General features: G+C 41.6%; 1 protein-coding gene across 26 annotated transcripts in view; it reads left to right on the forward strand.

Annotated features, from left to right (window-relative positions):
- Nucleotides 1-15,156, forward strand: part of PBRM1 (polybromo 1) — a 146,679-nt gene that overhangs the window by 41,115 nt on the left and 90,408 nt on the right. For 22 of the 26 annotated variants that reach the window (XM_030929635.1, XM_030929929.1, XM_030929966.1 and 19 more), the window contains 3 exons: nt 925-1,020; nt 2,218-2,309; nt 9,985-10,198. In XM_030929635.1, the coding sequence (XP_030785495.1) occupies nt 925-1,020; nt 2,218-2,309; nt 9,985-10,198 (402 nt within the window). Of the gene's footprint in view, nt 1-924; nt 1,021-2,217; nt 2,310-4,273; nt 4,330-9,984; nt 10,199-15,156 lie in introns of those variants that run through there. The other 4 variants (XM_030929675.1, XM_030929881.1, XM_030930153.1 and 1 more) reach the window with 2 other exon arrangements.

Here is a 15,156-nt window from a genome sequence, read left to right on the forward strand (position 1 = left end):
AGCCCCTTTGCTGCTGAAGGGCTTCATTTAAAAAGAAACATTTTTAAAAACGTTACATCACTATATACTTTGTACAAATATTATTAATTTGTACAAATATGAATATATATACACATAATATGGTATACATTAATATTATACAGAATAGATAATAGTATAGCATTTATATATAATATTAGTTGTATATATTCACATTTTCGGTAAGGCTATTTAGCCAGGTATCAGGAGATCCAGTCTCATCCTGGCTTTTCCTTGTACTAGGACTGTGACTTTTTTTTTTTTTTTTTTTTTTGAGACAGAGTCTCACTCTGTTGCCCAAGGTGGAGTGCAGTGGCACAATCTCGGCCCACTGCAACCTCCACCTCCCGGGTTCAAGCAATTCTTCTGCCTTAGCCTCCCGAGTAGCTGGGACTACAGACACACGCCACCATGCTCAGTTAATGTTTTTGTATTTTTAGTAGCGACGGGGTTTCACTATGTTGGCCAGGCTGGTCTTGAACTCCCAACCTCATGATCCACCCACCTCGGTCTCACGAAGTGCTGGGATTACAGGCGTGAGCTGCCGCACCCAGCCAGGACTGTGATCTTGAACTAGTTTTAGTTCTAGGATTGCATTTCCCCCCACCTGAAATGGGAAGGTTGGGTGATGGTTTTCAAAGCTTTCCTCTGGCCTTGACATTGTTTCAGTACCGGTCCTCTGGTCACTGCAGTGACCAAAAGCTCCCCTAGGACCAGCCATGGTCTGTTCTTCCCTGCAGAGTCCCCAGGGCCTGAAACAGAATCTGCTGCATAGTAGAAGTTCAGAAGTATTTTAGCATTTCTATTTAGAAGAGAAGAAAATGGTTGTGTGTGTGTTTATTTGTTTACCCAGCACTCTAATTTCAGCTACCAAGTTTCTAAGCTTTTTATCTTATCTCTGGATAGGACTCCATCCAATTTGGCTGCAGCCAGACTGACAGGTCCTTCACACAGTAAAGGCAGCCTTGGTGAAGAGAGAAATCCCACTAGCAAGTATTACCGGTGAGAAAAAGAGTGTTTAGTCTGAGAGTTGACCTGTGCTTTTAAAGATAGGCATACTAGTATTTGGCCAGTGGCTATCTTGAAGGAATATTTTTGGGTATAGTTTGGTTGTTACGAAAATCTGTTGTCAAATGGTTTATTTAAAAGGTTGAGTTACTAGGGTGGGCACGGTGGCCCTGTAATCCCAGCACTTTGGGAGGCTGAGGCGTGTGGATCACTTGAGGTCAGGTGTTCGAGACCAGTCTGGCCAACGTGGTGAAACTCCGTCTCTACTAAAAACTACACAAATTAGCTGGGTGTGGTGGTGGGTGCTTGTAATCCCAGCTACTTGGGAGACTGAGGCAGGAGAATCATTTGCTCGGGAGGCAGAGTTTGCAGTCAGCCGAGATCATGCCACAGCACTCCAGCCAGGGCAACAGAGGAAAACTCCATCTCAAAAAAAAAAAAAAAGATTGAATTACTAAAGTAGGCCTTACAGCACCTCTCAGACGATGCTTAAGCATTGTTTCTCAGGCAGTGTTTAATGTTAGCTACCAATAAAATGTGAGGTTAAATACTAGTAGGTTTTTTTAATTCATAATGTAATTTGGGTTTTTTTTTTTTTTGGTTTGTTTGGTTTTTGGGATTTTTTTTGAGATGAAGTTTTGCTCTCGTTGCCCAGGCTGGAGTGCAGTGGCACAATCTCTGCAACCTCTGCCTCCCAGATTCAAGTAATTCTCCTGCCCCAGCCTCCTGAATAGCTGGGATTATAGATGCCTACTACCTCACCTCGCTAATTTTTTGTATTTGTAGTAGAGACGGGGTTTCACCATGTTGGCCAGGCTGGTCTCAAACTCCTGACCTCAGGTGATCCACCCGCCTCGGCCTACCAAAGTGCTGGGATTACAGGCATGAGCAACCGTGCCCAACCTCATAATAGAATTTGTATTGTAAAATATGAACATCTTAGAATTATCAGCAACTGTGACTGAGTCCTTATTTTCCATTCCCTCTTTTCTAAGAGGAAAAAATAGTTTTCTTGGCTAAGATTGATTTTGAGAACCATTAAGTACAGAGATAAACTAAGGAGGCAATTGAATAGAAATTATTTTTCTTTTATCTTAACACTTTGTTAACAGTTCCTGTTCCCTGTTAAGTAACCTAATTATTATAACATCCTTCCCTGTCTTCTAAATGCTTTTTTTTTTTTCTTTGTAGCAATAAAAGAGCAGTACAAGGAGGTCGTTTATCAGCAATTACAATGGCACTTCAGTATGGCTCAGAGAGTGAAGAAGATGCTGCTTTAGCTGGTAGGCATTAGGTTTTGACTAGTGAAATGCCTTCTTAGTGGATCCTTCTGGCTCAGTGAAATTGCAGTGATTTTGTTCTGGCCTAGAGTTTGCTGGTTTGGGAAGTACATGCTATTTTGTTAGATTTGATTGCACTCTGGTTGTCAGACTTACCAAAAGGTTAATACTTCGTCTTGTCTTAAAATTTATATTTCGGTAAATAATACGTTTGCAAAAATAATTGATAACTTAGCAGATCCCGGTTTAAAACCTGTAATGATAAATAGTGAGTACTAGTAAAAGCATCAGAAAATCTCAGAAATCCACATTCATCTTAGATTTTCAGGCTTTAGCTTATATTTTCAGTGTGCTCTAATTTCTTCTCAGTTTGTCTTTCTCTTAATTTTGGTATATTATTTTCCCCTTTACTATAGATTTTTTATGTGTAAAGATAAAATTTGTTTCATTAAATTATTCTGGTATATCCTTTTCTTTTTTTTGAGACGGAGTCTCACTCTGTTGCCCAGGCTGGAGTGCAGTGGCGTGACCTTAGCTCACTGCAATGTCCGCCTCCCGGGTTCAAGCAGTTCTTCTGCCTCAGCCTCCTGAGTAGCCCGGACTACAGACATGTGCCACCACGCCTGGCTAATTTTTGTATTTTTAATAGTGACTGGGTTTTATTGTATTGGCCAAGCTGGTCTTGAACGCCTGCCCTTGTGATCCGCCTGCCTCGGCCTCCCAACGTGCTGGGATTACACCACGCCTGGCCTCAATTTCATTATTGAATGTTACACAACAGACTTCTCCAGTTGTATCTTGTTTTTAACTAAATCTCCTATAGAAATTTCATAATCACTATAGACTATTATGTATAATTTTACTTTTTTGAAGCATTGATCTACAGAATTAAGTATTTCTTTATTTAAATTGTGCCTGGTCTTATCAGAAATTGAAAAAATATTATCTTGTTGTTAGCATTCTTTTTTGCTGATTATAAAAGTGACACATGACCGGAAACAGTGGCTCACACCTGTGATCTCAGCACTTTGGGAGGCTGAGGTGGGTGGATCACTTGAGGTCAGGAGTTCAAGACCAGCCTGGCCAACATGGTGAAACCCTGTCTCTACTAAAAATACAAAAATTGGCTGGGCATGGTGGTGCACGCCTGTAGTCTCAGCTACTCTGAAGGCTTAGGAGATTCACTTGAACCGAGGAAGTGGAGGCTGCAGTGAACTGAGGAAGTGGAGGCTGCAATGAGCCGAGATCACACCACTGTACTCCAGCCTGGGCAACAGAGGCACTCTGTTTACAGTACAACTCTGTCTCGGGGGAAAAAAAAAAAAAGGTTATATGGCTGGTTATAAGAGACACATCAAATATAAAAACATAAGAAAGTTGAATCTAGAAGGATGGATAAGGCCAGGTGTGGTGACTCACACTCATAATCCCAGCACTTTGGGAGGCCTAGGTAGGAGGATTGCTTGAGCCCAGAAGTTCAAGAACAGCCTGGGCAACATGGGAAAACGCTGTCTCTATAAAAAATACAAAATTTATTCAGGCGTGTTGGTGCATGCCTGTAGTCCCAGCTACTTGGGAGGCTGAGATGGGAGGATCCTGAGCCTAGGGAGGTTGAGGCTGAAGTGATCACACCACTCCACTCCAGCCTGGGCAACAGAGTGAGACCCTATCTCAGAAAATAAATCAATAAAAAATAAAAATAATAAAATTGGGCTTTTGTCTTGAAAAAAAGAAAAGGATGGCTGAAAGATACACCAGGTAAACAATAACCAGAGTAGCTACACTGACTTTTGATAAGATGGACTTTCAAATAGAGATATTACACAGATAAAAAGGATTACCTAATGATGATAGAAGGTTAATTTCGTCAGCAAGTTAAATTGTAGAAGAGCTCAAAATATGTAAAACAAGCAGATGAAACTTTACAGAGAAATTCAAAACACTCCCTTATTCTGGTAGCCCTCTTCTCTCAAGAGCTAAACAGAAAATCAATGAAGATAAAGATTTGAACACACTTCTTCATGTAAGTATTTGTTTCCTATTGCTGCTGACACTGTGCCACAAACTTAGTGGCTTAAAACAATGCAGGCTGGTGCACTGGCTCACTCTTGTTATGCCAGCACTTTTAGAGGCTGAGGCAGGAGCATCAGTTGAGTCCAGAAGTTTGAGACCAGCCTGCTCAAAATAGAAACACCCTGCCTCTACAAAAAAAAAATTTTTTTTTTGAGACGGAGTCTTACTCTTTCGCCCAGGCTGGAGTGCAGTGGCCGGATCTCAGCTCACTGCAAGCTCTGCCTCCTGGGTTTACACCATTCTCCTGCCTCAGCCTCCCGAGTAGCTGGGACTACAGGCGCCCGCCACCTCGCCCGGCTAGTTTTTTGTATTTTTTAGTAGAGACGGGGTTTCACTGTGTTAGCCAGGATGGTCTCGATCTCCTGACCTCGTGATCTGCCCGTCTCGGCCTCCCAAAGTGCTGAGATTACAGGCTTGAGCCACCGCGCCCGGCCAAAAAAAAATTTTTTTTTTTAAGACAGAGTCTCCCTCTGTCACCCAGGCTGGAGCAGTGATGTGATCTTGGCTCCCTGCAACCTCTACCTCTGGGCTCAAGCAATCCTCCCACCTCAGCCTCGCTAGTAGCTGGGACCACAGGTACTTGCTATCACACCTGGCTAATTCTACCAGAAAAATTTAAAAATTAGCCACGTGTAGCTACTCCAGAGGCTGAGATGGGAGGATCACTTGAGCCTGGGAGGTTGAGGCTGCATTGAGTCGTGATCCCACCACTGCACTCCAGCTGTGTCTCCAAAAAAAAGAAAGGAAATCTTTAACAGGAAAGAAAGATCAATAAAGTCAAAAGTTATTCTGTTAAAACCCTTAATGAAATAAACAAGTCTGAGGTGAGATTATCAAGAAGGCATAAATAAACAATATTGGCGGGGAGGAGAGCATACAGAGTTTTAAAAAAGACTGTGTGAACAAGGCTGGGCTTGGTGGCTCACACCTGTAATTCCAGCACTTTTGGAGCCTGAGGTGGGCGGATCATCTGAGGTTGGTTGGGAGTTTCAAGACCACCTGGCCAACATGGAGAAACTTTCCCCGTCTCTATTACAAATACAAAATTAGCCGGGCGTGGTGGCACATGCCTGTAATCCTAGCTACTTGGGAGGCTGAGGCAGGAGAATCACCTGAACCCAGGAGGTGGAGGTTGCTGTGAGCCGAGATTGTGTCATTGCACTCCAGCCTGGGCAACAAGAGCAAAACTTTGTCCTCCCTCAAAGAAAAAAAAAAAAAAAAGGTGAAAGGTGTGAATACCGTTATGCAGATATATTTAAAAATTTAGATGAACAGATTTCTAGAAAATAAGTGCCTAAAACGGATTCAAGGATAAAAAGGCTGGCTCACACCTATAATGCCAACATTTTGGGAGGCAGAGGCAGGAGGGTCACTTGAGTCCAGGAGTTCAAGACCAGCCTGGGCAACATAGCGAGACCTCACCTCTACAAAAAGAAAAATTAGCTGGTGTGGTATGGTGCATGTCTGTACTCCTGCCTACTTGGTAGGCTAAGGCAGGAGGATTGCCTGAACCCACGAGTTCAAGTTTGCCATAAGCTATGATTATGCCACTACACTCTAGCCTTAGCAACAGAGCAAGACTCTGTCTCTTAAAGAGAGAATACAAGGTCAGGAATTTGAGACCAGCCTGACCAACATGGTGAAACCCCGTCTCTACTCAAAATAGAAAAATTCGCCAGGTGTGGTAGTGCATGCCTATAATCCCAGCTACTCAGGAGGCCGAGGCAGGAAAATTGCTTGAACTCAGGAGGTGGAGGTTGCGGTGAGCTGAGATCATGCCATTGCACCCCAGCCTTGGTGACAGAGCGAGACTTCGTCTCAACAAAAAAAGAATAAAATACAGTCTGCCCACATAGAAAACACCAGGCCAAACATTTAAGGAATAGAATTTTAAATAAACTCATGCAGAGAATAGAAAAAGAGCTCCGCAGTTCATTCTGTGACTCTAACAGTAACCTGTGAATCGAATATAACCTAGACATCAAAGCCAAACAAAATATAAGCACATTGTCTAGCAGTGTATATAAAAGATAGTATATAATGACATAGTTGGGTTTAGGATTAGAAAATATTAAAAAAGTAATATTTACCACAGTAACAAATTATAAGAGTAAAATCATATGATTTGCTCAGCAGATGCATTTGATAACTGTTTCAGTTCCCATTCAAGATAAAAATTATTTGCGAACTAGTAAGAGAGGGGGATATTGACTGAGTATCTCCTTTTTTTCTTTTCTCTTGAGACGGAGTTTCGCTGTTGTTGCCCAGGCTGGAGTGCAGTGGCGTGATCTCTGCTCACTGCAGCCTCCGCCTCCCGGGTTCAAGTGATTCTCCTGCCTCAACTTCCGAGTAGTTGAGATTATAGGTGCCTGTCACCACGCCCGGCTAATTTTTTTTTTTTTTTTTTTTTTTTTTTGTATTTTTAGTAGAGACATGGTTTCGCCATGTTGGCCAGGCTGATCTCGAACTCCTGGCCTCAAATGATTTGCCTGCCTCGGCCTCCCAAAGTACTGGGATTACAAGCATGAACTACTGTGCCCAGCCTCCTTTTTTCTTGAGACTAGATCTCACTGTGTCACCCAGGCTGGAGTGCAGTGGCGTGATCTCAGCTCACTGCAATCTCCACCTCCCAGGCTCAAGCAGTCTTTCCACATCAGCCTCTGGTGTAGCTGGGACCACAGGCACGTGCCACCACACCCAGCAAATTTTTTATATTTGTGGTAGAGATGGGGTTTCATCATTTTGCCCATACTGGCCTCAAACTCCTGAGCTCAAGCTATCTACCCACCTCCACCTCTCAAACTGTCGGGATTACAGATGTAAGCCACTGTGCCCACCCAAGGGTATCTCCATTTTTAATGGAGAAAAGGTAACAGCATTTCCCTTACCAACAGAAACAAGGTAATACTGTTACCTTTGTTAGTCACAGTACTAGCCAGCCTACAGTGACAGCAATGAAGGTGTAAGAATCAGAAAAAATGTATAAGGATTACAGTTGACAGTTTTTTTAGAAGATGCCACTTACAGTAGCAACAAAATACATATCTAGGTGTCAATCCAACTGCAGGCTCTTTAGGGGAGAGATCAGAGGTAGTAGAGTCAGAAAAGACTAGTTTCAAATTCTTAACCTGCTTCTAGCTCCATGACTCTGGTTCCTAATCCCCTTCAACTGCTTTTATGTGGTGAGTGAACTTGTGCAAGTAATTAAACTCATGTGCCCAGTTTTCCCATTTGAAAAAGAAGTGATACCCATCTTGTGTGGTGGTTTTAGGATTACCTGAGGCTGGTACTTATCAAGCTCTTAACACATAATTGGCCGGGCTCAGTGGCTCATGCCTGTAATCCCAGCACTTTGGGAGGCCGAGACGGGTAGATCACGAGGTCAGGAGATCGAGACCATCCTGGCTAACACAGTGAAACCCCGTCTCTACTAAAAAATATAAAAAATTAGCTGGGCTTGGTGGCGGGCGCCTGTAGTCCCAGCTACTCGGGAGGCTGAGGCAGGAGAATGGCGTGAACCCAGGAGGCGGAGCTTGCAGTGAGCCAAGATCGCGCCACTGCATTCCAGCCTGGGCGACAGAGTGAGACTCCATCTCAAAAAAAAAAAACAAAAAAACACATAATTGAATTTTTTTTTTGGAGGCGGAGTCTCACTCTGTTGACCAGGCAGGATTACAAGCGTGAGTCACTGGAGTGCAGTGGCACGATCCCTGCTTACTACAATCTCCACCTTCTGGTTTCAAGTGATTCTCCTGCCTCAGCCTCCTGAGTAGCTGGGATTACCGTCACTTGCCACCACACCCAGCTAATTTTTTATATTTTTAGTAGAGATGGGGTTTCACCATGTTGGCCAGGCTGGTCTTGAACTACTGGCCTCATGATTTGCCCGCCTTGGCCTCCCAAAGTGCTGGGATTACAGCGTGAGTCACCGTGCCCAGCCTAAATTCTTAATAAATGATTGTTTTTCTTACCTGGGAGTACGTAGCAACTGTATGTGTATTCTGATCCATCAAGAAAAATTTAAATTATGGTTCTTATACACTGTTTAGGAGTTTGGGGAAATGAGCAACATATTTTTTATTTTTATAAAAATAATTACGTTTTGTTTGCTTTGGTGTTTTTATGATTTCCTTCTACCTAAAAATTCCCTCAGCAAGGGAATACTCCTCAGGGATGTTTTAAATCAGTGGGCAAAGTCACAGAGACTTAAGGCTAAATTATGTCTGATAGAATCAGCCCAATCTAGGCCGGGTGCGGTGGCTCACACCTGTAATCCCAGCACTTTGGGAGGCCAAGGTGGGTGGATCACAAGGTCAGGAGATCGAGATCATCCTGGCTAACATGGTGAAACCTCGTCTCTACTAAAAATAAAAAAATTTTAAAAATTAGCCTGGCATAGTGGCACACACCTGTAGTCCCAGCTCCTCGGGAGGCTGAGACAGGAGAATCATTTGAACTCAGGAGGCAGAAGTTGCAGTGAGCCGAGATCACGCCACTGCACTCCAGCCTGGTGACAGAGTAAGACCCCCATCTCAAAAAAAATAAATAAGTGAATAAATAAATAAATAAAAAAGAATCAGCCCAATCTAAATATATACTATTCTAAACTTCATGTTACTGTTTTAGTTCTGGGATCTCTGAATGGTTACTTGCTCCTTTTGGCCAGGCATAGCAAACAGTCTCTGAAGAAAGCACATTTGAAAAAGAAACTGTTTTGCAACCTTTAAAACTAGTGTACTTTTACTATTTAATATTCTATTTCTATGTAATATTTCTCTAAACTTGCAATTATGTTAAACATTTTTAGCCTTACCTTTAATAAACATTAGAGAGTTTTTTTGTGTTTGTTTTTTAGACGGAATCTTGCTCTGTCACCCAGGCTAGAGTATAGTGGTGTGATCTCTGCTCACTGCAACCTGTGCCTCCTGGGTTCAAGCAATTCTCCTGCCTCAGCCTCCTGAGTAGCTGGGATTACAAGCGCACACCACCATGCCCAGCTAATTTTTGTATTTTTAGTAGAGACGGGGTTCACCGTGTTGGCCAGGCTGGTCTCGAACTCCTGACCTTGTGATTCACCCTCCTTGGCCTCTCAAAGTGCTGAGATTACAGGTGTGAGCCATCACGCCCAAGCCTTAGAGACTTTTTTTTTTTTTTAAGTAATTATTCCCTTTAGCTTAGAATTTTTTTTTAAAAGGGCCAGACGTGACAGCCCACACCTGTAATCCCAGCACTTTAGGAGTCTGAGGCTGGCAGATCTCCTGAGCTCAGGAGCTTGAGACCAGCCTGGGCAACATGACAAAACCCCATCTCTACTGAAAAATCCAAAAATTAGCTGAGTGTGGTGGTGTGCGCCTGTCGTCTTAGCTACTCGGGAGACTGATCTGGGAGAATTGCTTGAGTCCCAGAGGCAGAGGCTGTAGTGAGCCAAGATCGTGCCCTTGCACTCCAGCCTGGGTGACAAAGCCAGACCCTATCTCAAAAATAATAGTAATAGTAATTTTCAAATGTATTTAGTTCAGTCTGGAAGTTTGTTAAATGAACTTTAAAGTGTGGTTCTTTCTTCATCTCATTATTCCCTTTATAAATACTTTTTTTGTCTTTCCAGCTGCACGTTATGAAGAGGGAGAGTCAGAAGCAGAAAGCATCACTTCCTTTATGGATGTTTCAAATCCTTTTTATCAGCTTTATGACACAGTTAGGAGTTGTCGGAATAACCAAGGGCAGCTAATAGCCGAACCTTTTTTCCATTTGCCTTCAAAGAAAAAATACCCTGATTATTACCAGCAAATTAAAATGCCCATATCACTACAACAGATCCGGTAAGATGTCTTCTGCATTATTCAGTATAATTTTATTTTGTTGTGGTTGAGCCTGCACATAATGTATTCCTTCCTAAAATGGATAAGAATACTAAAGGTAAAAATGGTGTTTTTTTTTTTAACCTCAAATTTTAATTGTTCATTACCTTTTTTTTTTTTTGAAGACGGAGTCTCACTCTGTTGCCAGACTGGAGTGCAGTGACACGATCTCGGCTCACTGCAACCTCCACCTCCTGGATTCAGGTGATTCTCTTGCAAGCTCAGCCTTCTGAGTAGCTGGGACTACAGGCGTGCACCACCATGCCAAGTTAATTTTTGTATTTTTATTTGAGACTGGATTTCACCACTTTGACCAGGATGGTCTTGATCTCCTGACCTCATGATCTACCCACCTCTGCCTCCCAAAGTGCTGGGATTACAGGCGTGAGCCTGTGCACCCGGCCTTAACTATTCATTATCTTATAACTGAACAAAGTACAAAAATCTTTCAGCCTACATCTTTTTTTTTTTGAGACGGAGTCTTGCTCTGTCGCCCGGGCTGGAGTGCAGTGGCTGGATCTCAGCTCACTGCAAGCTCCACCTCCTGGGTTTACGCCATTCTCCTGTCTCAGCCTCCGGAGTAGCTGGGACTACAGGCGCCTGCCACCTCGCCCGGCTAGTTTTTTGTATTTTTAGCAGAGACAGGGTTTCACCGTGTTAGCCAGGATGGTCTTGATCTCCTGACCTCGTGATCCGCCCGTCTCGGCCTCCCAAAGTGCTGGGATTACAGGCTTGAGCCACTGTGCCCGGCCTAGCCCACATCTTTTATTAATATTTTAATTATGACAGTCTGTATTTAAGTTCTGTATCTATAGTTGAAACCCCAGGATAAGCATAGTCAGTTCCTGGAGAATTCATTAACTGAAACCATACCAGAAAGATGATTCATCTTGTTCTCTTTTTCTGTTTAGAAAATGTTAAAGTGATCATTGGGCTACCAGACAGAATACTTAAATCACAATAGTATCATTAAAAATAGTAGGATGTCTCAACCACAAAAAAACAACCCAATTCAGAAATGGGCAAAGGACTTGCGTGGACCTTTCTCCAGAGAAAATATACAGCTGGCTAATAAGCACATGAAAAGATGGTCACCATCACTAGTTATTAGGGAAATGCAGTTCAAAACTGTTGTGTGACACCACTTCACACTCATTAGGATGGTTACTTTAAAAAAATTATTATTATTATTATTGGTGTGTATGTGGAGAAATTGGAACCTCTGTGCAGATAGTGGGAATGTAAAATGGTATAGACACTGTGGAAAACAGTGTGGCAGTTCCTCAAAAAATTAAACATAGAATTATCATATGATTAAGAAATTCCATTTTGCATATGTACCCCAAAGAAATGAAAGCAGGGTCTCAAAGAGGGATTTGTAAACCTATGTTCACAGCAGCAGCATTCACAATAGCTAAAACATGGAAGCAATTCAAGTGTCCATCAAGAGATGAGGGGATATGCAAAATGTTGTGTACATACAATGGAATATTATTCAACCTTGAAAATAAATTTTGAAATGCTCTAACATGGATGAAACTTGAGGACATTATGCTAAATGAAATAACCCAGTCACAAAAGACAAATACTGTATACTTCTATTGACAGGAGTATAGGTGTAGTCAGAAGTCATAGAGACATAGACACTGATCCAGAACTTAAAAAAAAGTAAAATAGAATGGTAGTTGCCAGAGACTAGGGGAAGAGGGAAACGGGAAGTTACTGTTTAATGGGTATAGAGTGTCAGTCTTACAAAATGAAAAGAGTTCTAGAGATGGAGGGTCATGTTAATTGCACAGCATTATGGATGTATTTTATACTACTGAACTGTACACTTAAAAATGATCAAGGTAGGCTGGGTGCAGTGGCTCACACCTATAATCCCAGCACTTTGGGTCGCCAAGGTGGGCAAATCACTTGAGGTCAGGAGTTTGAGATTAGCCTGGCCAACATTGTGAAACCCCGTCTCTACTAAAAATACAAAAATTAGCCAGGTGTGGTGGTGGGAGCCAGTAATCCTAGCTACTCGGGAGGCTGAGGTAGGAGAATTGCTTGAACCTGGAAGGCGGAGGGATCCTTCTGCCTCAGCCTCCAAGTAGCTGGAACCACAGACACGTGCCACCATGCCCGGCTAATTTTTTTAAAATGTTTTTGTAGAGACTGAGTCTTGCTTATTGCCCAGGTCTTGAATTTCTGGCCTCAAATAATCCTCTCACCTCAGCCTTCCAAAATATTGAGATTACAGGTGTGAGCCACCATACCCGGCCTTTTAAAATCTCTTCTGTGGAAGCGAAAAAAATCCGTAATGTCATGGAGTATATTTTTGGACTCTGTATGATATCTGTGAAAGTCAAAAACCCCAATTTCCAGATAGACACAAAATTCATGAGCTTTTAATTTATTTTTAAATAGATCCTGACCTAATTTCCGTTTCTGTAAAAACAGAAAGCAGGGTCTCAAAGAGGTATTTGTAAACCTATGTTCACAGCAGCAGCATTCACAATAGCTAAAATTTCTGTTTCTGTAAAAAGCAGAACAGGTGACCATTCCCAAAGAATCATAAAAATTCAAAACATTCAAAGGAATAAATATCTTTAAGAAAAGTTAACCAAAAATCTTAAGTTGGAATCAAATGAATGTGTTCAAAATCACTTGGTTTGCCTTCCATCTTTTAATCAATCTCTGTGAATTTTGATATTACCTGTACATTCCAAGCTCCTTTCTTACGTTATAAATTTTTGAAGATATTTATTGTTTTCAGGAAATCAGTAAAAATTCTTAGACTTTTTGGTATAAAGAACAGAAAAACAGTTTAATTGGTTCTGCTGTGCCTTCTTGTTTATTTAAATTAAAAATAAACTAAAAAATATCAGAAGTTGGCCAGGGGAGGTGGCTCACATCTGGAATCCCAGCACTTTGGGAGCCTGACGCGGGAGGATCGCTTGAACATGGGAGATGGAGGTTGCAGTGAGCCAAGATCATGCCACTGCACTCCAGCCTGAGTAACAGAGTAAGACCCTGTCTCAACAAAAAGGAAGAAGTAATATTATAAAATATGATGCTTTATAGCAAAAACCCAGATAGAGTCAAGAAGCAGATAAAACTACCTTAGCTAAGTAACAGTAAGTTGGCTTCACAGCAGATAATTAAGCTTCCAAATAGTAGGAATTAAAATTCTTGTGCTTGCTGGATTCTAGGAAATAAGGCTGGCTAGCAAAGTATGTTTCATGCTTTTGCATTTGTAACTTTTGTTTTCACCATTTGATCAGTAAGATTACATATATATATATATATATATATATATATTTTTTTTTTTTTTTTTTTTTTTTTTTTTTTAATAGAGACAGGGTTTTGCCATGTTGCCCAGGCTGGCCTCAAACTCCTGAGCTCAAACAGTCTGCCCGCCTTGACCTCCCAAAGTGCTGGGATTACAGGCATGAATCACCACGCCTGGCCTTGATCAGTAGGATTTACGGTCCTTTTATTTAATCCAGACTTTGGAGGTCCTGTATACAAGTAGGATACAGAAAATTAGTTTATTTGGTCTTATTAAAATAACATGGAAATTAAGACTGACATTCATTAGGGAAATAGCCTAGAAATATGTCTTTTATATTCTTTGCCTTGAGAAAAGGTAGTGATAGTCTTGCAGATGTTAAGAAGTTCCCTGTTCAAATTTATGAACAATTTTTGTTCTTGGTTTCCTTTCTCCTTCATTCTTTTTTTTTTTAAATTATTTAAATAGTCTTACTACAGTAGCTTAGTTCAAAAGTAGATAAATTCTTAGCCAGCTCAGTCCCCTGCCAGCACAGCCTTCCTCCAAGTTGAAATTTTCTAATATAAACTTTGCTTTAAGTCAGTAATATCTCTCCTTCCCTTTCTAATTTATGACAATTGTGTGGCACACAGGGGAGAGTAAGGAATAGGGAAGTTATTGAAGCCCAGCACACTAAAGTTCTGAAGGGTCACCTATTATATCTGATATTGCTGCCTTCTGAGGATTGTGAGCCAGTGGTGCCTGACAGGAGCCTTACTGTGCCTACGATCCCTTCCATTGTGGTCTACAGAGCAACAGGGAAGTCTAGGGGCAGTGCTATTCAACAGACTTTCTGCAATGATGAAAATGTTTATCGTCAATATTCCAGTGTGATAGACAGTAGTCATATGTGGCTATTGAACACTGGAAATGTGGCTAGTGCAATTAAGGAATTAGATTTTAAGTTTTATTTAATTTTAATTTAAATATCCATGCATGGCTAGTGGCTACTGTATTGTACAGTGTACCCCTAGGAAGATCTATTGGCAGAAGGAAGATAGTTGAGTTTCCCCAAAAGCAATAAAAATGGAAAAGTAAGCAGGAACTAGATAGTGTGTACTCCATATGCTACCTTCTGCTGTACTGGGATTTGTCCCCTCTATTTTTTTTTTCTTTTTCCTCCCCTACTACCCTTGATTAATAGTAATCTGATAAATATCTGCAGGTTTATTATTCGTTGTCATTTGCAAGTTTGAGTTTTCTGTCTATTTGAGGGTGTTGAGAACATCTAGCACTCCACCCTTTGAGTTGACGGGAATAAGTGTGAGGCTGTAATTTGAACTCTAGGTGCTAGCTACACAACCTGGTACTGAGAGCTGAATTTGTTCTTAGTTATTATTTGCTTCATCACAGAGATGTTCTCTAATATTCATCTGTTGGAGCACAACACAGAATCTGAATATGATTTTGGTAAATTTTAAATAAAACATGCAGATGCCATTCTTTTTTTTTTTTTTTTTTTTTGAGACGGAGTCTGGCTGTGTTGCCCAGGCTGGAGCGCAGTGGCGCGATCCCAACTCACTGCAAGCTCCGCCTCCTGGGTTCACGCCATTCTCCTGCCTCAGCCTCCCGAGTAGCTGGGACTACAGGCACCTGCCACAAC

Source organism: Rhinopithecus roxellana, chromosome 1 (genome assembly GCF_007565055.1).
Source record: "Rhinopithecus roxellana isolate Shanxi Qingling chromosome 1, ASM756505v1, whole genome shotgun sequence".
NCBI lineage: Eukaryota > Metazoa > Chordata > Mammalia > Primates > Cercopithecidae > Rhinopithecus > Rhinopithecus roxellana.